This window comes from Ascaphus truei, chromosome 5 (genome assembly GCF_040206685.1).
Source record: "Ascaphus truei isolate aAscTru1 chromosome 5, aAscTru1.hap1, whole genome shotgun sequence".
NCBI lineage: Eukaryota > Metazoa > Chordata > Amphibia > Anura > Ascaphidae > Ascaphus > Ascaphus truei.
Genome location: NC_134487.1, coordinates 306,842,881 through 306,869,075, shown reverse-complemented (window position 1 = coordinate 306,869,075; position 26,195 = coordinate 306,842,881). Strand labels below are relative to the sequence as shown.

The window sequence follows — 26,195 nt, the reverse complement described above, 5'->3', positions numbered from 1 at the left end:
CTCTTACGTCCTGCCTTCTCCGCGCTCCTTTCTCTGTTCTATGGTTGCTGTGCCCCGGTTGATTGCCGAAGAGTTTTGGAGCAGCGGGAAGAAGAGGAACAGGCAGCTGAGAATACCTGACAAGCGCGGTCTCACTACTTTCTTTATTGCGGGGGCCTGCTGGAGGCCGGTGCAACTGACAGGCAGCTCTGCAAGCCCCTCTAATAGGCCCTCCGACAGGCCGCTCTAATAGGCCCTCCGACAGGCCGCTCTAATAGGCCCTCCGACAGGCCGCTCTAATAGGCCCTCCGGCAGGCAGCTCCCTCCATCCTCCAAGGCTGCAGGTAAAAGCACAAGCTATCCCCACTCCCTCTGTTATGCCCCCCCCCCCCTCCGAGGCACATAACTACCCAACTCCTGGGCATATCACTATCCCCCCCCCCGAGCACATAACTACCACCCACAGAACACATAACTACCCCCCCCGCCCGAGGCACATAACTACCCAACTCCTGGGCATATCACTACCCCCCCCCGAGCACATAACTACCACCCACAAAACACATAACTACCCCCCCCCCCTCCGAGGCACATAACTACCCAACTCCTGGACATATAACTATCCCACCCCAGAGCACATAACTACCCCCCCCCCCCCCTAGAGCACATAACTACCCCCTATGGCATATAACTTCCCCACCTCCATGGCACATAACTACAACCAAGGGCACATAAATACCCCCCTGCCCCCAAAAAATGAGAATGTACAATCAGTATCATATTCTCCTTTTAATGTAGAATAAATCTGTAATTATAAATTCAGAATCTAAATTCATATTGAGGTGCACGATATATATATATATTTGAAAGTTAATTGGGGGGGGGGATTAAGGCTCACATAGGGTGCCTAATACCTGTGTACTGGCCCTGAATTAGAGGCATGAGCAGGGGGGGGGCTTTATATGTGCATGTAGGGGAGAGCGGCATACCTACTCCTCTAACATTTCTGCTGCCTAGACTGGGGTTAGGGCTAAGGAAAGGCCCCATGAGACAGAGTAGCAGGGGAGGCAGTATCAGAGGGGGAGCGTCTCTGGGGTTTTTGTATTGCTACAAGCTTATTGCAGAAAGAATGTACATTACACAGACTACAGGAGAAGGGGAGGCAGGGGTGGGAATTAAGTTGGATTGTTGATAATAAATATACAATAAATGAATGTATTAAATAATAATGGAGCCATGTATCCTCGTGGCTACTAATCTGCCCTACCTAACACATAAATCCGGGTACCAGAGCAGGCAGTATTTGAATTAAATCTATGCACTTGCTGCTACAGCAGTAAACAACTCCCTTGAGTGACAGGGGGGTGGGCCTAAGGCCTGTGTTCTGCCCTATCAGGGGCTTCGACCTAGGACCTTCCTCCTGGATACAAAAGGGACTTCATATCCAACTTTAGTTGTTGGAAGTGTGGAGCCAGGGCTCTGGCCATCTTCCTTCCCCTCCCTCAGGGGAGTGGGACACTACTCCTTACTCCACCAGGGAGTAAAGGATGGACCTTTGGGGCCTCATGCCCGGGGGTTGATTCCAGGGACCAGGGAGAGAAAAGAGTGTACATGTTAGTATGCTGACTGAAGAGTAAAGAACCATCTTTGTTTTATACTCCTGCCTGAGACTGCACTTTATCAGGGGGAGTGCAAGAGGGTTGTCCTGCAGGAACTGCACCCAGCCCTGCTGGAAATGGAGGCGCTGCACCCATGAAGAATTGGGAAGATCCATAAAGCCTGTCCTGTTCGTCCCCAACTAACACCGGCGGACACTCAGTATCCTGTAAGCATTGCAGGTGAGCAACACAACAACAGGTAACAGTGAAATCTCCCAGAAATCTCCTGCACTCCTGGATCCAGCAGGGGAAGGAGGCAACGTGTTAACGAGCTATTCAGTGTCACCCCTGGGGGCGTAGCCAGACGTGAGCTACCTCGCCCTCAGTAGCGCATGTTGAGGCAAGGAGTAGGAGCAAATCACCACTGTTCCCGTGCAACATCCCCACTATGGCCGAGAGCACAGTATCTCAATGTCTGCTAGCAGGAGGCTTCCAGGTAGTAAAGTGAAGGGGGGGAGTTTCCTGCAATGTATTTGCCCCGGCTGCAATTTCCCAGGCAGAGACGTGAGCCAAAAATCCAAATGCCGGCGATGTGGGACTCCTCACCTTAAGCCCAAGGTGTCGCTACCACCCGTCGGGAAGATGCGGCGTGTCTGCAAAAGTGTGTGGACTGGACCACAGCATCGGGAGCAGACACTCCAAGGAAACCGTGTGTCCCGGTAGCAGTTAACATAAGAGACTTACCTGGTGAGATGACCGCCCGGGAGGAGGCTGAGGCACTACTGCTGGTGGGGCAGCGGCAGTGAACACCTCCCTAGAGTGACAGGCGGGGGGTGCCTAAGGCCTGTGTGGTGCCCTATTAGGGGACCAGACCTAGGCCCCTCCCCTACACTGGCCCCTCCCCTACACCAGGGAGTAGGATACACCTTTGGGGCCTCATGCCCGGGGGTTGATTCCAGGGACCAGAGAGAGAAAAGTGTGTATGTTAGTATGCTGTATGAAGAATAAAGAACCATCCTTTGTTTTATACTCCTGCCTGGGACTGCAGTTTATCAGGGGGAGTGCAAGAGGGCTGTCCTGCAGGAACTGCACCCAGCCCTGCTGGAAATGGAGGCGCTGCACCCATGAAGAACTGGGAAGATCCCTAGAGCCTGTCCTGTTCGTCCCCAACTAACACCGGCAGACACTCCGTATCCTGCAAGCCTAGCAGGTTAGAGCAGAGAGAGCAGAGAGAGAGCAGAGAGAGAGCAGAGAGAGAGCAAAGAGCAGAGAGAGAGCAAAGAGCAGAGAGAGAGCAAAGAGCAGAGAGAGAGAAAAGAGCAGAGAGAGAGCAAAGAGCAGAGAGAGCAAAAAGCAGAGAGAGCAAAGAGCAGAGAGAGCAGAGAGCAGAGAGAGCAGCTAGAGGAGAGAGTAGAGAGAGTAGAGAGAGCAGAGAGAGCAGTGAGCGCAACGAGAGCAGAGAGAGTAGTGAGAGTAGAGCGTAGAGTAGAGAGTAGTGAGAGTAGAGAGAGCAGAGAGTAGAGAACGTAGTGAGTAGAGAGAACAGAGAGCAATGAGAGCAGAGAGAGCAGAGCAGTGAGTACAGTGAGAGTAGAGAGAGTAGAGAGAGCAGTGAGAGCAGAGTAGTGAGAGCAATAAGAATAGAGAGAGTAGTGCGAGTAGAGAGTAGATCGAGCAGTGAGAGTAGAGAGCAGAGAGCAGTGAGAGCAGAGTAGTGAGAGCAGTGGGAATAGAGAGCAGCGAGAGTAGAGAGAGCAGCGAGAGTAGAGAAAGCAGTGAGAGCAGAGAGAATAGAGAGCAGTGAGAGTAGTGAGAGCAGTGGGAGCAGAGAGCAGAGAGAGCAGTGAGAATAGAGAGAGCAGTGAGAGCAGAGAGTAGAGAGAGCTGTGACAGTAGAGAGCAGCGAGTAGAGAGAGCAGTGAGAATAGAGAGAGCAGTGAGAGCAGAGAGAATCGAGAGTAGTGAGAGTAGTGAGAGCAGTGGGAGCAGAGAGAGTAGTGAGAATAGAGAGAGCAGTGAGAGCAGAGAGCAGTGAGAGTAGAGAACGTAGTGAGAGCTGTGGGAGCAGAGAGAGCAATGAGAATAGAGAGTGGTGAGAGTAGAGAGTAGATCGAGCAGTGAAAGCAGAGAGCAGTGAGAGCAGAGAGTAGAGAGAGCTGAGAGAGTAGTGAAAGAGTACAGAGAGTAGAGAGTAGAGAGAGTAGAGAGAGCAGTGAGAGTAGTGAGAATAGAGAGAGCAGTGAGAGTAGAGAGAGCAGTGAGAATAGAGAGCAGTGAGAGTAGAGAGAGCAGTGAGAATAGAGAGTAGAGAGAGCAGTGAGAGTAGAGATAGCACTGAGAGTAGAGAGAGCAGTGAGAGCAGTGAGAGCAGTGAGAGTAGAGAGAGCAGTGAGAGTAGAGAGAGCAGTGAGAAGAGAGAGCAGTGAGAGTAGAGAGAGCAGAGAGAGCAGAGAGAGCAGAGAGAGCAGTGAGAGTAGAGAGTAGTGAGAGTAGAGAGAGCAGTGAGAATAGAGAGAGCAGTGAGAGTAGAGAGAGCAGAGAGAGCAGTGAGAGTAAGAGAGCAGTGAGAGCAGTGAGAGTAGAGAGTAGTGAGAGTAGAGAGAGCAAGATCAGAATATGAAGGTGGAAAGGCTGCATTATACATCCATAAGATTTTACTGAGTACGGTATAAGTGGCAAAATCAGAAATATCAGTGAACATATGGCACTATTTGATTGCCCTTTGGCTGCTGCATTTGCTCCCACTCTGGTGTTAATCCTAGAAAGGTCTGAGGCGAAGTGAGGAGCACAGAGGAGCACAGCGGGAGGAGACGCAGATCCTCAAATCTTCATAACTGTGTCTGTCTTTCCCCCATGTTAACTCTTTCCACACTGGCATGGTGGACAGGAGCAGTGAGAGTGACGACGAACATGAAGACAAAGACTCTCCTAGGGTCTTCACGGTTAAAAGGTGGGCTGTAATATCCTTGGAGACTGCGATGACACACTGTATGCGTTTCACAAAAGGGTGGCTGGCTTTTCAGAAAGGTGTACTAAACCGGAATGGTTATTATACCAAACAAGCATAAATAACGTCACCTTAAAGCTTGCATAAACATCTTTATCCCAATAAAAAAACACTGCATTGGCGTGATCGCACTTTATAGAATAAGGGCTCTAGTTTCCATTGTATTCAATGGTAAAACTTGCACAGAATATTACAATATTCAGTATCCCAAAAGTAAAACGGATAATTCTCAGACGTTTCCCCTGTGTGTGTGAGTCAGGACCTCGGGTATACACACTGAATAAAACCTATAGTTGTAGGGAAAAAATAAAATCAAGTGTGTCGATTAATTAGAGGAATTAGGCAGACAGCTGTGTTGAGTCGTAGAATTAATTTATATTTTAATAGTTAGGGCGAGAAGACTTCTGTTTTATTTGCTAAAGTCTCCCAGGTAAAAAACTGAACTGAAACCGCACAAAAGAATCGCAGCACGTGTATTAAAGGGACAAATGTAGCGCCAAAATGTCGCCTATTTAATGTGACATTAACCGAAATTAACGGCCGTTAATCATAACACAGTATTTACTAAAGCAAATGACATTATCTTGGATTTACTCCGGGTAAATGACGACCTTGCTTTTTTTAGGTAACGTCTCTTTATTTGCCCTGACGTAACGGGGGCTCCGAACTCCACGGAGGGCGAGACGCCCACGCGCTTATATAACTGCAAATAGTTTAACCTCTACTGCAAGGGCTCAGACTTATGTTACCGGGGATATATGCCAATACAAATATGTTATTCACATTATTCAAATCATTTCCTGTATATTTCCCACATTTGTGCCTGTGGATTACCTGGTGATGTTGCATCAAATCAGGCGAAACATGCATGCAAATTATATGAAATTGCGCGATTTTTTTATTTATAGCTCATTTTTCATGTACAGTATATAGCAAAAACGCGTTGCATTGGCAATTTCGTGTTTAATGTACTCAAGTATTTATTAAGCAAAAAATTCAGAGACTAGCTTAAAAAGAAAGATTTTTTGCATTTTTCAATTGACCCAAGAAGTAACAATTTTAACGGTGCCTGATATTTTTTAAAGAATTACATTGATATGTAGTTTCATTTTCCCAGCTACCTGTCGAACTTCAAGTTAAACAAAGGCAATCTGTATTCTTAACTATATTCATTTAAAGCGTGTGTGTACATTGCCTAACACTATTCCTGTTTGAGATGATATAAATGTTGAAGTTAAATCTCTGTGGTAAAAAGTTAAGTTGTAATAATTCATGCTTGTGTGTTTTTGATGCTCTTTTGCAATATTGTTGGAATGAAAAACATTCTTACATGTTACATGTAATATAACGGCGCTATGCGAGAAGCAGAACTGTTTGCATATGTTTTATTAATGAACATTCTCGTTCAATGTTTCATGTGACTTGTAAATATATTTCATGTTTGCATGATCCACTTGGCCGCCTGGTATGGAAAAGCTCCCTGAAGCATACACTTAATTAAAGACCAGAATAATACTCTGGTGCACAATGTCAGTAAGTCATGGAGGCGCTTTGCGTTGTCTTAAGCATAACAAGGGTTCCAACATGATTGCACTTATTTTAAAGTGTTACTTTGTACATTTGTGAGACAAACATTCACAATTCTTTGCGTGCAGCACTTCGTGCTCCACAAACGTCCCGTTGGCACATCGGAGGGGCACTTTCATCGCTTCGGTCTGGGTAGCAGAACAACAGATGCACTGATCTTCCATGCTATGCGTTTCAATAGCGTAGATGGACTTGCTTGTGCATTTGCCCTATAACAGGAAAACAAGTAAATACAGATATATAAAAAAGAATATGAAAACATTCAATGTAAGAATATCTTATGAATAAAGGGACCATACACAATATGTTTTGAAGCTGTCCTCCATATACTGGTGAACATTTTAATCCCATTCATTTGAATGGAGCAGAATGCTTCAACGGCCCAGGGTAGTTACATACAGTAGTTACATAGATGAGGTTGAAACAAGGCGTCCATCTAATATGGCCCTCAAGTTCAAGCTACAGTATGTTAAAACCAGATGATGGAGATACAAAACCAGACCACGGAGATACTCAGCATATATTTGTATCTGTATTGATCCAGAGGAAGGCAAATACAATACCCAGTGACACATTATCCAATAATGTCTCATAAGGGGAAAAATACATTCCTTCCTGACCCCAGCATTGGCAATCAGATTACTCCCTGAATCAACATCCTTCCCATGTTTACTTATTACGTATATCCCTGTATACCTTTCCTTCCTAAAAATATGTCCAACCTTTTCTTAAAAATATCTATTGTATCTGCCATCACAGTCTCCATGGATAATGAATGCCACATTTTAACCGCCCTTACTGTAGGAGAACCATTTTCTTTACTGCTGGTGAAATCTCCTTTCCTCCAATCTCAATAGATGACCCCCTGTCGTTTGTACGGCCCTTGGGGTAAATAGTTATATTTACATTTCCTTGTATTTACCCTGAATATATTTGTGAAAATTCAGATCAAATCAGATCCCCTCTTAGACGCCTCTTTTCTAATGTAATCAAAACGAATGTAGCTGGCATCTCCTCATATGTGAGACCTCCATCCCCTTTATTAATGTGGTGGCTCTTCTCTGCACCTTTTCAAGTACAATAATGTCTCTTTTATGGAGTGGTGCCCAAAACTGTACTCCATATTCAAGGTGGAGTGTCTTCACTCCATTCACAACATAATAAATATGGACCAAAGGGAGTTCTGTAATATACCTGTGACTCCCGCCATCAAGAACCCATTCGTACCACTGAGCAACAAGACGTTGCTCATTATATTAAGGTCAGGATGGAAACAATCTGCAGATAAATCCCTCTGCCTCTTTCATTCCTAATCGTCCCACTTCTCCCACTGACTCCTTTATCCCAGTTACCTAAGAAGAAGTGTCCGAACTGCTCTCTCCTGCCCCACAAGCAGCCTTCTTCACCTCTCATTTCTTTAAACATCTCACTTCTCCTCCCAGGTCCCCATCCTCAGGTGCATATTTAACTCATCTCTTTGCTCTGGCACTTTTCATTCTCTTTGTAAGCATGCCACTGTCCGACCTATTCTCAAGAATAACATCCTTGACCCGACCTCTGTTACTCACTATTACTTATTATCCATGAATAGAGATGTACATGAAGGGAGGAACGCTTGCTCTTCCATCTGAGAGCCGCTGTTTCTAGGCTGGTCGAAGGAATTTTCCCAAGCAGCACATAATTGTTTCACACGCGGTGACACGAATGGGCATTTGGCCACTAAGGGAAAACGGACATCCTCGCTGATACCAGAGGGTTTATCAAACATATCGTGTCATTATGGACTTTTATTAGTAGAGTAGTTGGTGTGACAAGAGTTACAGTACCGTAATATAGGGTTAAGAACAACTATTCCAACACAAAACGTACTTTTCCCCCCTAATAATCTGGTATAGAAAAACCATGTCACTTTGTAGTGTTCATGTAACAGTTTGTAACACCGTTTGCTGAGCGTAATGTGCCACGGCTCTGTTAGAAACACTAACAGAAAAAGGAATGTTGATATATTACATTTTCTTACCTCACAGTAGTGAATATATAGCTGTTTTTCAGTCATGCAGTCATCTATCCTAATGTATTTCAGGAGTGCAGTAATTTGTTTGCATTCTGCCTCCACACCTGCAGCATCGCATGAAGAACAGAGTTAAAAGGGGTTTCATTATCTGGTCATTAGAAACAATATGCTATTGTCTTTTTATTGAGCAGATACCGCTTTCAAACTGATTATTTGAAGCGTTTAATATTAGGTTATTGATATAGTAAACAATAAGATGATGCATGAATGAAGGAAAACAATATCATTTCAGACATTGCCCTGAAATATAAATACACCGTATTGCATTATAAAGCAGTAATTGGTATAAAAGCACACTACAGATTCAATTATCTGCTGAATCGAGATAACAGAAACAGGACGATAGCCTTCAATAGTTCCATGCTTGCAGTTGCTCGCTTCTGCTGTTTACTTAGGCCTAGATTTACATGCTAAGACATTAAACACAGACACCCCGCGTGCGCACATTCACACGCCTCAGGCAGGTCTGTAACCGCCGTTCCCCATTATCGCTTAGCAACCAGTGCTTCCACATACAATCCCGCCAGGGATTCTGGGTAATGGCATGCAAATGAGCACAGTGTGTCACTCTTTACTTCATAGGCCGCGGACATACAAAAGGCCGCTCCTCAATGAGTACGGTCACAGAGCGCGCGGCGGCGCAGCCGATTTCTCGCGCATCAAAATAATTTCATTTTGTCACGCGACGGCAGAGTCACGTGTAACGGTTCAGCCAATGAGGGCAAACCGCTCGCATGACATCACGGGCACACCCCTCCAGATCCCGTGGCCTCGGATCGCCTCTGCAGCAGGCTCGCAACGCCACGCGCTCCGACGCACACACGCGCGCCTGCTACATCCGGGGCCTTATGCCAAGACATGGAATACATGACAGCCAATGTATTTAAAGCTTGTTCTGATGTTAGTCATGTCAGTGAAACGTCTCCCACTCAGATAGTGCTGCGGTGGGCTCTCGATGTCATTACTGTGAGCAAGACTGGGACAGGCTACACACAAACGCACAACCATATCTCGTCTGATTAGCATCTGGGTTTCTAGGGCACCTTAAATTAGGTTTTAATAAGGACTATGAGTTGTTTACAGAAATACAATTTCAGTATATTAATATTTAGGCAATTGCGGAAAAGTCCTAGATGTCTTGTAACGGTAATTATACCTTTCTGCGTGATGTATACAATCGAAGCATTAATACATTACTTTGACCTCTGTTCCTATCAAAGAAATCCAGCCAACAAATGAATATAGCGTAAATACAGTAATTCTAAAGTAAACATTATGGGCCTCATGCAGAGAGCAGCGCTATTTCAAATCTCGCCATTTTTTGGGGAAATTCGCGCAGAAAACTGCCGAAAATGGCGAGTAACGGAAAACGCGCCATTTTTTTTTTTCGTTTTCAAAATCTCGCCGCGCGGCTGGCGAGAACCTACATCTCGCCAGTTTTAAAAATATCCTAATGCAGAGAGCCGCGAACGGCATCTAGCGGCTGTTCGCGCCAAGAAAATGGCGCGATTTGCTAGTATTTGCCTCGCCAAGAAAAGTTGGCAATTACATGGAGCTCGCCGCCTATAGGAAAGGGAAAAAAAATGCGCGATTTTTTTTTAACACATTTCTGCAGCGCGCATCTCTCCAATTCTAACTCGCCACACGCATTAATGCCAAACATTGCAGAATTCGCACATTTCTGCATATGGAGAATAAAACTCTCCAAAAAAGCTACTTTTTATTAAACTCTCCAATTTTAAAATTCGCTGCTCTCTGCATGAGGCCCTATATTTTAAATATACTTATCAGAATATGATTAAGAAAAATGTGAAAGAAAGATTTACTTACAAGTTTCACAGCAGGTATTATCTATTTCTTTAACTTTACCCTACAAATAAAGAGCATATAAAGATGAGTGTTACTTATAGTACTTCAACTATAGCAACTAAAACAGTGCATGCTCATTAATAGTGTCCCGTATACTGCACGTATCGAGATACATAGGAAATACATTCATTTAAATATGCAAATATTACACGTGGTTACATTTGTGTTAACAAAAATTTGCTAATTCTGCCTGATTTGAGAATATTGGGGAACATTTCACACATCTTTAGTTTTCTGCATTTTTGCTTTGCCTGAAAACCTCTGAAAATATTATTTCTAAAAAAACAATCACAAGAACAAAACATAATCTGTGATATTGGTCCAATTTCTAGCCATCGACTTATCCAGTATACCGCCTAAAACACTCTTCTATACAATACGTGGAGATGTGTCTCTTAAAAATGTTGTGAAAACACGACCCCTAAGAAGACTTCTGATGAGGAAACTACAACCGCAAGAATGGCCGAGGGTAGTGTGCCACCGGGTGAGGCAGACCTTGCTGACCAGGACTATTATTCTTTAAGGAGGAGTAAGAGGGCGGCCAAGTCTCTCAAGCCTTCCTCTGACTATAGGGGTGGGAAAATGATTATGATAGAGGGTATGATGTGGCAGAGAGTGTTACGTCTGGGGGAAGTCAAAGCAATGTTGGTAATATCTAATATGTCAGGGTTCTCACGCACCACCACACAGGGTCATCGTTAGCAGCGCCACTGGAGTCTTTACCCTGGTGGCGTCCTAGATTCCGAGGATATGTGCCGTACATGGACCGCACTGGACTCCTGCTAGAAATGGGTGATGTGGTAGATCATTGGTGGGCGGTAGGAGATTTCAGCCCCGAGGAGGCCACAGAGGCCATGAGATGCAGGGAGCAAGAGATAAGGTAAGTACAGCCCAAGGCAGTGGCCTTAAACAATTACAAACCCCCGGTTCAAGAACCGATGTTCTGTGTTCAGCCAGGTCAGGCTGAAGGTCGCCAGTTAACTAAAATTAGCCGAGCGGCATGTTGTACAAAAGTACAGGTACTCACATGGGTTCGAGTACCCATATGTTCCTGAATCGTTGATGAGGGAGATTGACGAGAATAGGGAAACGTGGCTAATCGAGGCCGTTAGGTCCTATGTTCTAGAACATAGTGGGAGTACCTTCAAAAATTTGAAAGAAAGAGTGGCCTACTTAGTCGGAGTATGGAAAGTAGGGAGATCAGTGCACATAGACCGGGTGGAGTATGTATCCGAACGGTACCCCAAGAGGGTGTTCTCCATTACTGTGACTGATGACTCAGGAGCCATAGTAAGAAAGCCGGATCCTGAGCACTATTATTGATAAGGTTCTCCATCTAGGGAAAGACCCTTGTTCTGTAAGGCAGCCATTTTATGGTTGTAGTCAAACAAGCTGCTACATGGTTTTAGTAAGCTGTAATGTACTGTGCCCACTGAAAATGTTATCATGCATATTGAATGTGATAATCACTTTTGTGACGTTGTTATCTTGTTATGTTCAGGTTACATTCAAGGATGGTACCCGTAAATTTAGAACCCAAGCGGGGTCGTTGGGATTCCACCAACGGGAGAGTGTAGCCAGGTCACCTGATGGCTACTATTCTGCCCCTGTACTGGTAGTAAGCCCTGGTACAATCAGGTTGCCAGTAGTTGATATGGGGGTTTCCCCCTCCTAGGAGCTGCACTTGAGTGACAGAGGGAGGCAGTGACATCAGGCCTGGGCATGACCAATCATGAGACAGACCTGGTGGCCTACTCCTGGCTGTATAATAAGGGCAGTGCCGCCGCAAATTTGTGAGTGCCTCTACCTTCTTGAGAGGGGCAGGTCACACAGCCAAGAGCCTGACTATTGGGCCTACTCTGGTCCTCTTCCCTCTGGGGGAGAGTGAATGTGTACCATACCTCTGCTAGAGGGGCGGGGAGGAGCTGGGACTGCTGTGGGTGCCCTTGGCCTGTAGTAAATGTCCAGGGACCACCCTTCAGTGGTAGCTGAGAGACTGCATCGGGTAGAATGCTACCTTGTTACTGTGCTGTACAGTGAGGACAATAAACCGTTCCTGTTATTATACCTCCTGCTTGGTGTGTGATCTTACTGGGGGGAGAGGTAATCGTTCTACCGTGGGAGATCACCTTTAGTTCCCTGGAACCTACAGCAGATGGAGGCGCTACACTGCTAAAGAATATGTAGGGTATGAACCCCAGAAGCCTAGTCCTGTGTCCCCACTAATACCGGCGGATGACTCAGCCCTCCTGTTACCAGCAGGTATCATGCACCATACAATCAGTAATGGCCAAATGTCCCACCGGGTGGGGGAAACACCGTTACAGTTAGATCATGCCATCAGCACTTAATCTGTACACAATGATTTGGGGTTTTATTCAGGCCTCACATCCTGTGCAAGGTATGAATGAGCAAGGCCAAACCTCAGTAGTTTTTGATAATGACTTAAGATCTTTAACATATTTAAAAATATATAAACACACGTATATTCAAAGTGATAAAAAATTGTATTTAACCAAGAGAACATATAAACATACATATCCACCCACCTTGTCATATAACACTTACCCCGTCTGCCAAACATTTCTCGCGATCAAAGGGTGGGCAGCCAGTTATTTTCGTTTCCAGGGAGAAATCTCCTCTATCGTTTATTTTACAGGAATAACTGTCACATCCATTTCTTATAGATTCATTTGGCTGCAAAGATTGAATTCTCATATGATGTTCTACACATATATACAAGCACATATATTACAAGCACACATATTACAAGCACATATATTACAAGCACACATATTACAAGCACACATATTACAAGCACACATATTACAAGCACACATATTACAAGCACACATATATACAAGCACATATATTACAAGCACACATATTACAAGCACACATATTACAAGCACACACATATTACAAGCACACACATATTACAAGCACACACATATTACAAGCACACACATATTACAAGCACACACATATTACAAGCACACATATTACAAGCACACATATTACAAGCACACACATATTACAAGCACACATATTACAAGCACACATATTACAAGCACACACATATTACAAGCACACACATATTACAAGCACACATATTACAAGCACACACATATTACAAGCACACACATATTACAAGCACACACATATTACAAGCACACACATATTACAAGCACACACATATTACAAGCACACATATTACAAGCACACACATATTACAAGCACACATATTACAAGCACACACATATTACAAGCACACACATATTACAAGCACACATATTACAAGCACACACATATTACAAGCACACACATATTACAAGCACACACATATTACAAGCACACACATATTAAAAGCACACACATATTACAAGCACACATATTACAATCACACATATACAAGCACATATAAAAATGATACAGTAAATTCCTGTTTAGACATGCAGGGAAGACACCTCACAAAAAAAAACATGCTCAAAAGGGGTATCTCACTCAAACAAAGTATCCTGTGAACTTTTTGATAGCCCCCTTTTTGTTTTTACATTACACTGAATTTATTAAAATAATGTTTTCTACAGTATGCAAAATCCTGATAATATTCAACTAATAATACTTTCACTCTGCATGGATTACATTACAACCATTAAAGAGAAAGGATACGTGATACAAATATCCCCTGTGCAAATCATAATAACAAGTTAATACAGAATACTTTCCAGTCACTGTTTGGTAACATATTAGCCAGCATCATGTTATGGAGGGAGAGTAGCTACGAGTGTGTCTGCATGTCTTCTACAGGTCCCAACCCTGGTTCACCGCATACAGTAGATACATGTAACACAGTGGCTGAGTTTTAGACACTGATTCTGGGTAGTGATGTACAAATAAGCACCCAAAGGACAGTCTACAGCTATTGTCTGCTGCATTAACTCGCCAACATCGCAAACTCTTTTTAAAGGAAGATACAGAATCAGCGACTAAGCTCAAATCAATGAGCCCAAAAAGACAAAATAGTTGTTTTTGAGTGGGTCCTGTGGTTCTGTATCTCTCTTGACCCAAGCGTAGCTGTATAAGATGATTAATGCAGGAGCAAAAGCTCGAAGGAATCCATGGTATAAAGTGGATTGGAAGCAGAAAGTGACAGTCCTATTTGCATTTCACTACCCATAACCGTTATTAGCAGCGTAATCATTGTATGACGTGACAACACCGGGAAGCACAAGTCTGTGGAAGACATACAAACACATTTATGGGTGTTCTATCTTTTTAAAAAAATATAAGAGTTGGGTTTATCATTCGTCAGAATAAAATGATAATCTCAACCCGGGACAAACGTTACACTATATGGGCCATGGGTAATATACTCAGTTTATGTATCTTAAACAGATATAGGAAACCCAGTACTCAAAACCAAAATTAGGAGTTAGCTTTAAAATACTTTACCCCAGCGATTGCACTGCCCATACAGCAAAAATCTCATTTCCTGCTGAAAGAAGTTCAACCTTCGGAAAACCCTTCCTGAACTTTTCTTTTTAAGTTACAATATACAGAGGTTATTGACATCTGATTTGTGTCTAGTTAAATAGAGAAAGCAATGTGGCTGCCATATGCCCGGTTTGAAAATATGTGGATTTAATTGACACCTATTCAGCCAAACTGATTAGAATGTTGAAAACCAACCTTTACGTAAATAATTGTTCCATTTTTCATCCTTACGGAGCAAGAAGTTGGCATACATTTCCCACAGCAGGATCCAGTAACTTTCTGCAAAATGGAATTCTGAAAAGAAAATAGAGTTACACAGCTTGGTGGCTGCAGGGACACTGACCGCTGGCTGCAGGGGCAAAGACCGGTGGCTGCAGGGACACTGACCGGTGGCTGCAGGGATAGAGACCGGTGGCTGCAAGGACAGAGACCGGTGGCTGCAGGGACACTGACCGCTGGCTGCAGGGACAGAGACCGGTGGCTGCAGGGACAGAGACCGGTGGCTGCAGGGACAGAGACCGGTGGCTGCAGGGACAGAGACCGGTGGCTGCAGGGACAGAGACCGGTGGCTGCAGGGACAGAGACCGGTGGCTGCAGGGACAGAGACCGGTGGCTGCAGGGACAGAGACCGGTGGCTGCAGGGACAGAGACCGGTGGCTGCAGGGACAGAGACCGGTGGCTGCAGGGACAGAGACCGGTGGCTGCAGGGACAGAGACCGGTGGCTGCAGGGACAGAGACCGGTGGCTGCAGGGACAGAGACCGGTGGCTGCAGGGACAGAGACCGGTGGCTGCAGGGACAGAGACCGGTGGCTGCAGGGACAGTGACCGCTGGCTGCAGGGACAGAGACCGGTGGCTGCAAGGACAGAGACTGGTGGCTGCAGGGACACTGACCGCTGGCTGCAGGGACAGAGACCGGTGGCTGCAAGGACAGAGACCGGTGGCTGCAAGGACAGAGACCGGTGGCTGCAGGGACACTGACCGCTGGCTGCAGGGACAGAGACCGGTGGCTGCAAGGACAGAGACCGGCGGCTGCAGGGACAGTGACCGGTGGCTGCAGGGACAGAGACCGGCGGCTGCAGGGACACTGACCGCTGGCTGCAGGGACAGAGACCGGTGGCTGCAGGGACAGAGACCGGTGGCTGCAGGGACAGAGACCGGTGGCTGCAGGGACAGAGACCGGTGGCTGCAGGGACAGTGACCGGTGGCTGCAGGGACAGTGACCGGTGGCTGCAGGGACAGAGACCGGTGGCTGCAGGGACAGAGACCGGTGGCTGCAGGGACAGTGACCGGTGGCTGCAGGGACAGTGACCGGTGGCTGCAGGGACAGAGACCGGTGGCTGCAGGGACAGAGATCGGTGGCTGCAGGGACAGAGATCGGTGGCTGCAGGGACAGAGACCGGCGGCTGCAGGGACAGTGATCGGTGGCTGTAGGGACAGAGACCGGTGGCTGCAGGGACAGTGACCGGTGGCTGCAGGGACAGTGACCGGTGGCTGCAGGGACAGTGATCGGTGGCTGCAGGGACAGTGACCGGTGGCTGCAGGGACAGTGACCTGTGGCTGCAGGTACAGTGACCAGTGGCTGCATGGACAGTGACTTTGTTAGTCCCATGCTGTGCTTAAAAGCTGTATGAACAAAGCTCTCAAATGGACGGGTCAGAGGTATAATGATAAGGGGAACAAGGCCGACAGACTTCTCGCTAGCAAGTTAAGAGGAATACAAAAAAGATCACAAATAACAGCGATCAAAAATAGATCTGGTGATAATAATAATATAACGAGAAAAAAAATAGCAGAAGAATTCCCCAAATTTTACACTAAACTATATAACTTGAGAACTCGATCTGCTAATCCAAGCACCGCCGACTTGGAGGCGATTACAGACTATCTAGATGATTGTAACTTACCCTCCCTGACAGAGGAGGAAAATGCCGTGCTGAACGCTAAAATATCACTGGAGGAATTGACGGCGGCAGTGAAGGCATCAAAAATTTCCAAAACACCGGGCCCTGATGGCTTTACAAATGTCTACTGTAAGAAATTCCTACCTATACTGTCCACCCACTTATTGAGTTTGTTCAATTCATTTTTGGAAGGGAACCCAATCCCATCATCAATGTCATCAGCTAACTTGGCTATAATACACAAAGAAGGGAAGGACCCGACTCAATGCGGACGTTATAGACCAATTTCACTATTGAACAATGATCTTAAATTGTATAGTAAGATATTGGCGAACAGACTGAATCCCATACTACCTAGATTAATCCATATGGATCAGGTTGGTTTTGTCTCGGGCCGCCAGGCCTCGGACAATACCCATAAAATAATTAATATAATTGATCATGTCCCCATGACCAGGTCGAAAGCAATGCTATTGAGCCTGGACGCAGAGAAGGCATTCGATAGAATTGATTGGCTATTCTTGGATAATAAATGAAAAAATAAGTTGCATTGTGCATAATACAGTGGATAATACACTGAAAAAAATTGGCTTTAAGGACTCATTTTTGGAAGGAGTCCGGGCACTCTATCAGAATCCGTCCGCCATGGTCAGACTCCCAGGCGGAAACTCTGAGAGGTTCCACATTAAAAATGGAACAAGGCAGGGTTGCCCCCTGTCCCCCCTTCTCTTTGCCCTCACGAATGAACCACTAGCGACCAAAATACGAAATAACACCAATATACAGGGTATCATTATTGGAAAAACAAATTATAAAAGTTCCCTCTTCGCTGATGATATCATTCTAACTTTGACCAAACCCCAAACTTCCCTTCCTAACCTTCAAAAGGCACTGACGGACTTTGGCAAAATATCAGGATACAAAATAAACAGCGAAAAATCCGGAATCCTAAATCTTACCCTCCCAGACCCTGAAGTGAAACTACTCAAATTGAATTTTAGCTATATATGGTGCTCTTCATGCATTGAATACCTGGGAGTAACTGTATCAAGGCACTATCTGGCTTTATATCAGGATAACTACCCAGCTCTCTGGGAAAAGATCAAAAAATACCTAGATCAGTGGGAAGGTCACCAGATTTCATGGATCGGAAGAATGACATCAATTAAGATGAATATACTCCCCAGATTATTATACTTTTCCCAAACACTTCGGGTCCATGTCTCTGGCACTGAACCGAAAAACATTCAAAATAGGCTGTTTAAATTCATCTGGCGGGGCAAGAGACCCAGAGTCGCGAGATCGGTCCTGCTGGCACCAAGTCAAGGGGGGGCATGGGAGTCCCAGATATACACAAATATTACCTTGCTGCCCAATTAAAACAAGCAGTAATGTGGAACACAGACCCAGCCCAATGCTGCTGGATCAAAATAGAGTCACACTATGCCAGAACGCCTTCTCTGCCAGCTTGTCTCTGGAGCTTAGACAGAGGAGATAGACAATCCCATAACCTAAAACTAAAGGCGACGATACACACTTGGGAGGTCTGGTCAAAGTGTAAGACCAGATTTGGGCTGTCCTCCCCCAACTCTCAACTTACGCCTATATTCAACAACCCAAAATTTCCCCCGGAATGTGGATCCAAGCTGTTCGAACAATTAAAAACGAGGGGAATTGGGGCGATTGTGGATCTCTTAAGCCTTGGGAAGCTCCTGAGTTATCAAGACATCCGGGCTAAATACAATATTAGAGAATTAGACACATTCAAATACCTTCAAATCCGACATTTTATCCTTAAAACATGCCCACTTCCGGAATTCCTTTCTCTCACCAAGTTTGAACATTTGTGTAAAGTTAACACCCATCAAAAGGGACTAATTTCAGAAATATACACTGAATGAGAGAAACCAGTGGTCCCCCCACACCACGACTACATGTTCAAATGGGCAGCAGACTTGAATATTACTATAGAGAGAGATTTGGGATGAAATCTGGAAGGCAGCCTCAGGAACATCCATATGCACCACAACAAAGGAGAACATCTATCAAATCCTATATCACTGGTACCTTACCCCAGTGCGGTTAAATCAAATCTACCCCCTGGCATCAGATCTGTGTTGGAGAGGCTGTGGACATAGAGGGGACATGGGCCACATCTGGTGGACATGTTCGGAAATTGTGAAATATTGGACCAAGGTCCAAAATTTGATAAAAGAGGTCACCTGGAGTTACCTATCGATCCACTGACCTTCCTACTGGCCAGGCCAATTCCCGGAATTAACCGCCCAACTAGGAAATTAATCTCCTTTATCCTTACTGCGGCTAGATGTGAGATAGCGGCCTCCTGGAAGAAACTAACCTCCCCCTCCAAAAGAACTATAAAAAAGAGGATCAACGAGGTGATGCTTATGGAGAAGTTGACGGCTATCCTTAGGCAAAACCTATTTGCATTTTATAAAGTTTGGGAGCCCTGGATACTTTTTCTTAGATGAAGGCAACCCACACACATTAGATAGAGATATCGCTTTTCCAGATGAGGACTACTAGGACACTTCGAGTTCAAGTCTCCAAACTAACAAAACCAGGAACACGGCACCCAGGGAGGGCGGGAGGGCACCCACCCTCCCCCTCCCTCTTGTCAGTTGCCACCCTCCCCCCCTCCCCTCCTCTCTTGCCTTCCCCCTCTGAAGGCCTCCCCCTCTACGACAATCAAGGTTGTCATTCTTTTCCCCCAAAATGTAAAATTGTTCTTGTATTAGGCTGTACAGTTTGTATGACAAATCATTGTGGTATTACTGCCTAATAAAACTATTTGAAACAAAAAAAAAAAAAGCTGTATGAATGGCCATGCATCAGCTTAAATGGGCTCCATGTGAATGGATATTCCAGGCAAAAGGTGATACATTGTGTGCTCATTTGCATGTCATTTCCCAGAATCCCTTGCTGCAGTGGGAGCACTGTATGCTGGTTGATAATGTTTGAAGGGCAGGGTTGCAGACCTGTCTAAGACATGTGACTGTGCTCACAAGTGATAATCTTTATTGGCTATATGCTAACGGTGGAGGTTTTTTGTCGCCTTTTTCACCCACCATAACCTAAAATATATATATATAACGGAAATAGCCATGTTAGTCCAGTTGCGATAATGCAGAATAAATTAGTTTTTCAGTATTAGGTGATACTTTTTTTATTTGGACTAACAATTTCTGTCATAGGACAAACTTTCGAGAGTTCTCCTCTCTTCCTCAGGTTGGCAATACTGATATACAAAGGTTTCTATGGCTAAAACAGTGTAGGGGGAAAAAAAAATCCAGATATGTACTGTAGATAAGGTAGGGTGTTAAAAGTGTTTGAAGCCAGGGGAGGGTCAGCAATACTGATATACAAAAGGTTTCTATAACGTAGACAGGGATTGGGAAGAAAAAACAAAGGAAGAATGTAGAACAGAGAGATGTATATGAGGTGGGTGGGGGAGGCACTGGAAGGGTTTTATACAGTGTTAAAAGAGATAAGAAAGGTGAGAATTGGGGATGGGGGGCTGTACATCCACACAGAGGGGGAAGAGGATGCTGGGGGGGGGGGGAGTATAGAATTGCACAATTGCAGGGAGGACCATTACAACAAATTATTATAGTGTGTAAGAAACCCCATGTCTGCATTATGTCCACTTGTTTTGGTGTCAAAGAGTCTTATCATTCTGAGTTCAAATGTTTTCCGTTCTTGGGTGCGTTTCAATATTCCATTGAGGATTTTGATTTTTAAATCATTTATGGAATGATCTGGTTGTGAGAAGTGATGTCCCACAGGTAAGCAGTATCTTCCTTCTTCGTGATGGAGTATAGAGTGTCTGTGCATATTCATTCTGCCTTGTAATTTTTGGCTGGTTTCCCCAATGTAGCAACCTTGATCACATTTGTTGCACTGAATCATATACACTATATTCCTGGATGTGCAGCTGTATGATCCTTTAACATTGAGTCTTCCATGGTTGTGACTGGCTTTGGGATATTGGCATATATGCTTGCAGAGTTTGCAACGTGTGTTGTTGCACGGTTTTGTGCCATTATCAGTGTCTTTAAGTTCGTTGTGAAGTTTTCTGTTGACTAATTTCTGTTTGAGGTTTGGTGGTTGCCGGAACGCAAGAATGGGAGGTTTGGGAAAGATTTCTTTTAATGTCGCATCCTCTTCCAGCATGGGTTGTAGATCTTTGATTATTTTTCGCATTCCCTCTAGGGTTGGGTTGTATGTGGCCACTAGTGGTATGCGTGTGGTAGGTTCTCTCTGTCTGTATTGTAGTATGTGTTCTCGTGGGGCGTTTAGTGTAGATGTAATAGTTCTGGCAATGATCTTTGGTTTGTATCCCGTATGTATGTATGTATGTATGTATGTATGTATGTATGTATGTATGTATATATATATATATATATATATATATATATATATATATATATATATATATATATGTGTGTGTATATATGTGTGTGTGTATATATGTGTGTGTGTATATATACACATATATTGACTTCCACATAATATTCTGTAGGTTATTACAATTTACAGTTCTACACTATTTAATTTACGTATTTACACTATTGCACTCTCACTCAATCATTATTAAATGTTTATTTTTAATACACATTATGGTAACATTTATTCATTTATTTTTATTTATTTACATATATTCACATTCTTAAAAATCTTTTGGCGGATTTTTAATATGCATTTTATTGTTTTATATATATATTTATATTGGCAAAGTGTAGGAGTCTGTGTCTACAGGTTCTCTGATTGTGTTATTATATGTATCTTTTGTATAATTTAGTATTGTGTCCACAGGTTCTTTTAGTTTGTGTAACTACAGTATATGTTTCTCTTGTCTAATATTGGTCATTATTAATACTGTATCATGCATTGGTGTTTATTTTGTGAATATCATTTTGTTTGGTTCATTATTATTGTATATACAGTATTATGTTTTGGGTTCATGGTTCCCCCTGTCTCAGTCCATTTCTATATCCATGTGCCAGTTGTTCTATGTTACTGTTTTTGTATATATGTTGCCTATTGTTTAAGCCTATTCACCCACAGTCCCATTCACTCATTATGGGTGGAGATTGAATTGACAATTAATCAATCTATTTGGACTATTTAAGGCGTGAGCATTTGCTCATTCCTCATCCTCTGAAGAAGTCGCCATTACCATAGCGACGAAACGCTTAAGGGTTTAACGCTTTTGGCTGAGCCCGTTGTGCCGGGGGCCGTTGTGTGGACGCACATCATCGGGAGTAAAAGGCTGCGTACACGGAAGATCACCTACGCCTACAGCTACAAGATTTGAGCTCCGAACCGGCAGAAGGACGACAGGAGACTGGCGTTCATGTCCAATGCGCATATTCTACTGATTTGCTGTGAGTGACCTTATTTGAGCTCGTGTTAATAAAACCTTTTACATATTACACTAAGGAGCCCGCGCTGTCCCTTTTTTGTTTTTTAGAAGTATCGAATAAGGTGGCTGTTCCTGCGGATAGCTGCTCGAAAGTTCCAGCGTTTTTCTACTTATACTTTTTAAGGTTTAATTATTTTTGGCTTTCCCTTCCCTTACCTTTGTCCTTCTGTATCCAATCCGTTTCCATTCCCAATTGTACTTGTTTTATATGTTGTTTGTTTGTTCTATGTGCTTTGTCTATGTGGCACATTCTATTTAAAGAGGTATTCCCTCTTTAATCCTATACTGTATTACTTTCATGCTTGTGTCGCCAGGTTACCTGATGGCTACTATTCTGCCCTTGGGCTGGCAGTAAACCCTGGTACAATCAGGTTGCCAGTAGCTGGTATGGGGGTTTCCCCCTCCAGTTTGGTACTGCACTTGGGTGACAGCAGAAGGTGGGACATCCTGTTGTAGCTGGGACAACGGGGTGCCCGCCTTCTGGCTGTACTTAAGGGCAGTACCGCCCTAAAGTTAGTAGTGTCCTTCCCCCTCCGAGGAAGGCAGGTCACACAACTGGGAGCCTGAGATTGGGGCCTTCCCATGTGCTCTTCCCTCCGGGGGAGAGTGAGTGTGGACCATACCTCTGCCAGGGAGGTGGGGAAGAGCTAGGACGGCTGCGGGTGCCCTTGGCCTGTAGTGGCGGTCCAGGGACCATCATCTGGTGAATCCTGAGAGACTGTATTGGGCAGATCCTGCCTTGTTTCTGTTACTGCAGAGTGTAGTAATAAACCCGTTCCTGTTTGAAATATACCTCCTGCCTGGTGCGTGACCTTACTGGGGGGAGAGGTGATCGGTTCTACCGTGGGAGATCGCCTTCAGTTCCTGGAGCCTACGGCAGGTGGAGCCGCTGCCACGCTAAAGATATATGGGGGGTATGAATCCCAGAAGCCTGTTCCTGTGTCCCCACTACCACCGGCGGACGACTCAGCCTCCTGTTGCCAGCAGGTACTGTATAAGCACCGCACACCCGGTATTGGCCCCTATCTGCGATCGGGTGGGGGAAACGCTGTTACACTTGATAAATAGGCTACTTACCGTTTGACAAGGCGGGCAGATCGTTTTTCTACACGTAAGTTTATAACTCAGAATTGGTGCTCTGTTCACGGTGCATTCACAGGAGGAACATTCATCGATCAGTAATCGTTCTCCAGGCTACAGAAAAAGGATAGAAAACATGAATACTTTCCATGTGAATAAGTGGAGGTTTTGCATCCCGTTCATTACCGCGTGAGAATGATACGGAGGGGATTCTTCATACATGTAACCGCACCATGATTTAGAGATTGCTTATGTACTCAATATGTTGCTGTACTTCCACTTTAATGCCAGCAAACTTTCCCCCCTTCCTATGTGTATGTGTAATAAATACACAGCGCCACGTAAAGAAGATTACTTATATTCCAATATTTTCTAAATGATTATATATTATATATTTTTTCTTAAACAGCACTGACAGTGTATTCAGTATTGTACATGGCGGAGCTGGTCAGCGCATGTCCTGAGGCCGAGCACAGGGAGATAAGGCGACTTGTGCCAAGTTACAAGGAGGAGCTGAGGTTGTGATTCAAACCAGGCTCTCCCACATCAAAGGCTGTGTTCTCACCGCTAAGCTACTTCCTCACCTCAGCCCATATGTGATATATATAATATCTCAGCATTTACTCTTACAAAGCCACCCGCAAGTCGTAAGTAACAGAACACCCCAACACGAACATTAAGGAAACATAACCCAACACAGATATGTTTACTTTGCTTACAGTAAGGTAATAATTACATGAACTATTATCCTTTTCCAAAGACATCTCCCAGTTTTGTTATATGTCATTTTTACTGTGTTAAAAAATCTGAATTGAGCAGAATTTCATCTGGAATAAAAGATTTATCTACCAACATGTTTTCATTGTTAGTTCATTGTATTTCTTAATTCATATGTTTCTTTTCAATTATTTTCATGCCGGTTAATATTCTGTTGCACCCACAAAATGTATTGTATTTTTTACTATCCTTATAAATACAATACTATATAATTTATGGAAAACATTTAATTCATGTGTTTCCCAATACAAAACAATCACGTCTCTTGATCTTAATCCACCTAGAAAGAGCACATTACTTATGCAGCTATATCTTATAATGAAAGTGTTTGTCTCAAGTCTATAGCTGCTGCATGAGAGAATTCTCTTTAAATATGATTATTTATGTTGAGGTGACAGTGTTTTATTAGAAAAACTGCACTGCATACAGAACAGTAAAACTGGTTGTATCCACCGATCAGTCCTCTGACTGTTAAAAATAGTAGAAAAATAACCAGCATGTGTTAAATCACTAAAATCAAAGCCATATTAAATCCTTTCATGTTAGTGTTCATTTGCTTGCTTTCATAATTCTCGTGGTATATTGCAGAAACAACTATAATAAACTTTGATGTGTCTGTTTAAAATGTCAATCTACTTGTCACACACGTTGTGATTAAAATATTTCTGCTGTTTATTTAGGTTTCACTAAATTACGATTGTTAAAAAGGAAACTGTGAGCTACAACTTGGGTTTTTCTGTGATATAAAATCAAAGCAACAAGGGATCTTAACAAATGTGCACTACTGTATACTGTATACATGTGATGCAAAAAAGGGAAAAAAACGAAAAGTTCGTTATTTAAATACTGACAATGGAATTGTGCTGGGTAAATCTTGGTAGATATATAGAACGTGAGGCGCTGTATTCTTAGAATAATCACTTGCATGTTTTCAAACCACCTGCGTTATGATGTCTGCAGGGAAATGGGCTACCCAGCCTAACAACCAAACAGCTGCTGCCAATCTTAATTACTCCCCTGTTCTGCATCATTACCCACTGCACCTTATTCTACATTCAAAAATTATTTTCTAAAACATATTGCTAACTAAGCAGTGGAGATGTTCACATTTGTCCCGTTTAAATTCGCTAAACCTTAATCACATTTTTGTTTGGGATTTTGCACAAATGCTAAGTCTGCATTTCCCTCAAATTGTGAACACAAAATGCACTTTCTTGAGCAATGTAACCTGCCCCTTGGTCATTTGACCGTGTAAATCTTTTGGGGGCAAACCTTACCTTTTCTCTCTCAAAATGTTCACACAAAACAGCAAATTTCGATTTATTTGGGAACTTTTGCAAAACGCTTGCACATCTTTTCTCAGCAGCAGCAACTTATTACCTGATTTATCATTAAGTGTGCAATAATACAAGGACTGTATCAAGTGAGTGGGGCTGCAACTCCCCTGCACCCAGAGTCCAGCCCCCGGCACCCCTGGTTCCTGCCCCCGGTGCCCTGACTTCCAGCCCTCGGCACCCCGGCTTCCAGCCCCTGCACCCCGATTCCAGCCCCCGCACCCTGGCTTCCAGTCCCTGGTGCCCCGATTTCCAGCCCCCGCACCCGATTCCAGCCCCCGCACCCTGGCTTCCAGTCCCTGGCGCCCCGATTTCCAGCCCCCGCACCCGATTCCAGCCCCCGCACCCGATTCCAGCCCCCGCACCCCGGATGCCAGCCCCCTTGCAATTATGATTTATTATTTAGCAGTTGCTTAAAGAACCGCAGCAAATAGTAGCTCTTCTGTATCGTTTTGATTCAAATGTGTTTGCTAGCGGTAGACAAGTTAAGTATCCAGTGCACAGACAAAGGGATGTACAGTATGCATTCTGTGTTTTTAACAAAATGCCCTCTTTGTTTAAATGCATGAAGCCCCTGAATTACAGTATGTCTTTTTTTCTAAGTGTTAATGTCCGTAAATGTGGATCTCCATCAAATTCAACAGCACTGAAAAGCAAACCTTTCAAGCCCCACAGAGGCACGAGTTTGTTTCTTGGAGTTGTGAATCTATAAAGGAAAGCTAAATAGAGAAAATTCACATTTCAAAAAGAAAGATTATAGTGAAGGCGATGAGACCAGTGATACTGCCTCCCAAATACTGTAGATATTTCCCTATATGAGTAGGACTTCACATGGCGAGGATACGAGATACATGGGCAATAACCAAGTTGAAGTGAGGCCTCTAGAAATATGTGTATATTCTTTTCGACATCCAGGTCCCAAAGCTCTTTAAAGTACTATCTCGTGTCTAGCAAAGCCTGAAGGACACAAAGCTGAGCTGTGCTCCTCTGGGACCCGAACTAGCTCCTCTGGGACCCGAACTGGCTCCTCTGGGACCCAAACTG

The 26,195-nt window shown here is 44.1% G+C and overlaps 1 protein-coding gene across 1 annotated transcript in view; it reads right to left on the bottom strand.

The window, feature by feature from the left end:
• Positions 1-5,453: 5,453 nt before the first annotated feature.
• VWF (von Willebrand factor) overlaps positions 5,454-26,195 on the bottom strand; it is a 330,068-nt gene continuing 309,326 nt past the window's right edge. Inside the window, exons 47-52 of the mRNA XM_075603058.1 lie at positions 23,038-23,154; positions 14,807-14,905; positions 12,683-12,811; positions 10,076-10,115; positions 8,192-8,289; positions 5,454-6,380 (exon numbers count right to left, since the gene is read on the bottom strand). Coding sequence (XP_075459173.1) covers positions 6,192-6,380; positions 8,192-8,289; positions 10,076-10,115; positions 12,683-12,811; positions 14,807-14,905; positions 23,038-23,154 — 672 coding nt within the window. The 3' untranslated portion in view covers positions 5,454-6,191. The remainder of the gene's footprint in view (positions 6,381-8,191; positions 8,290-10,075; positions 10,116-12,682; positions 12,812-14,806; positions 14,906-23,037; positions 23,155-26,195) is intronic.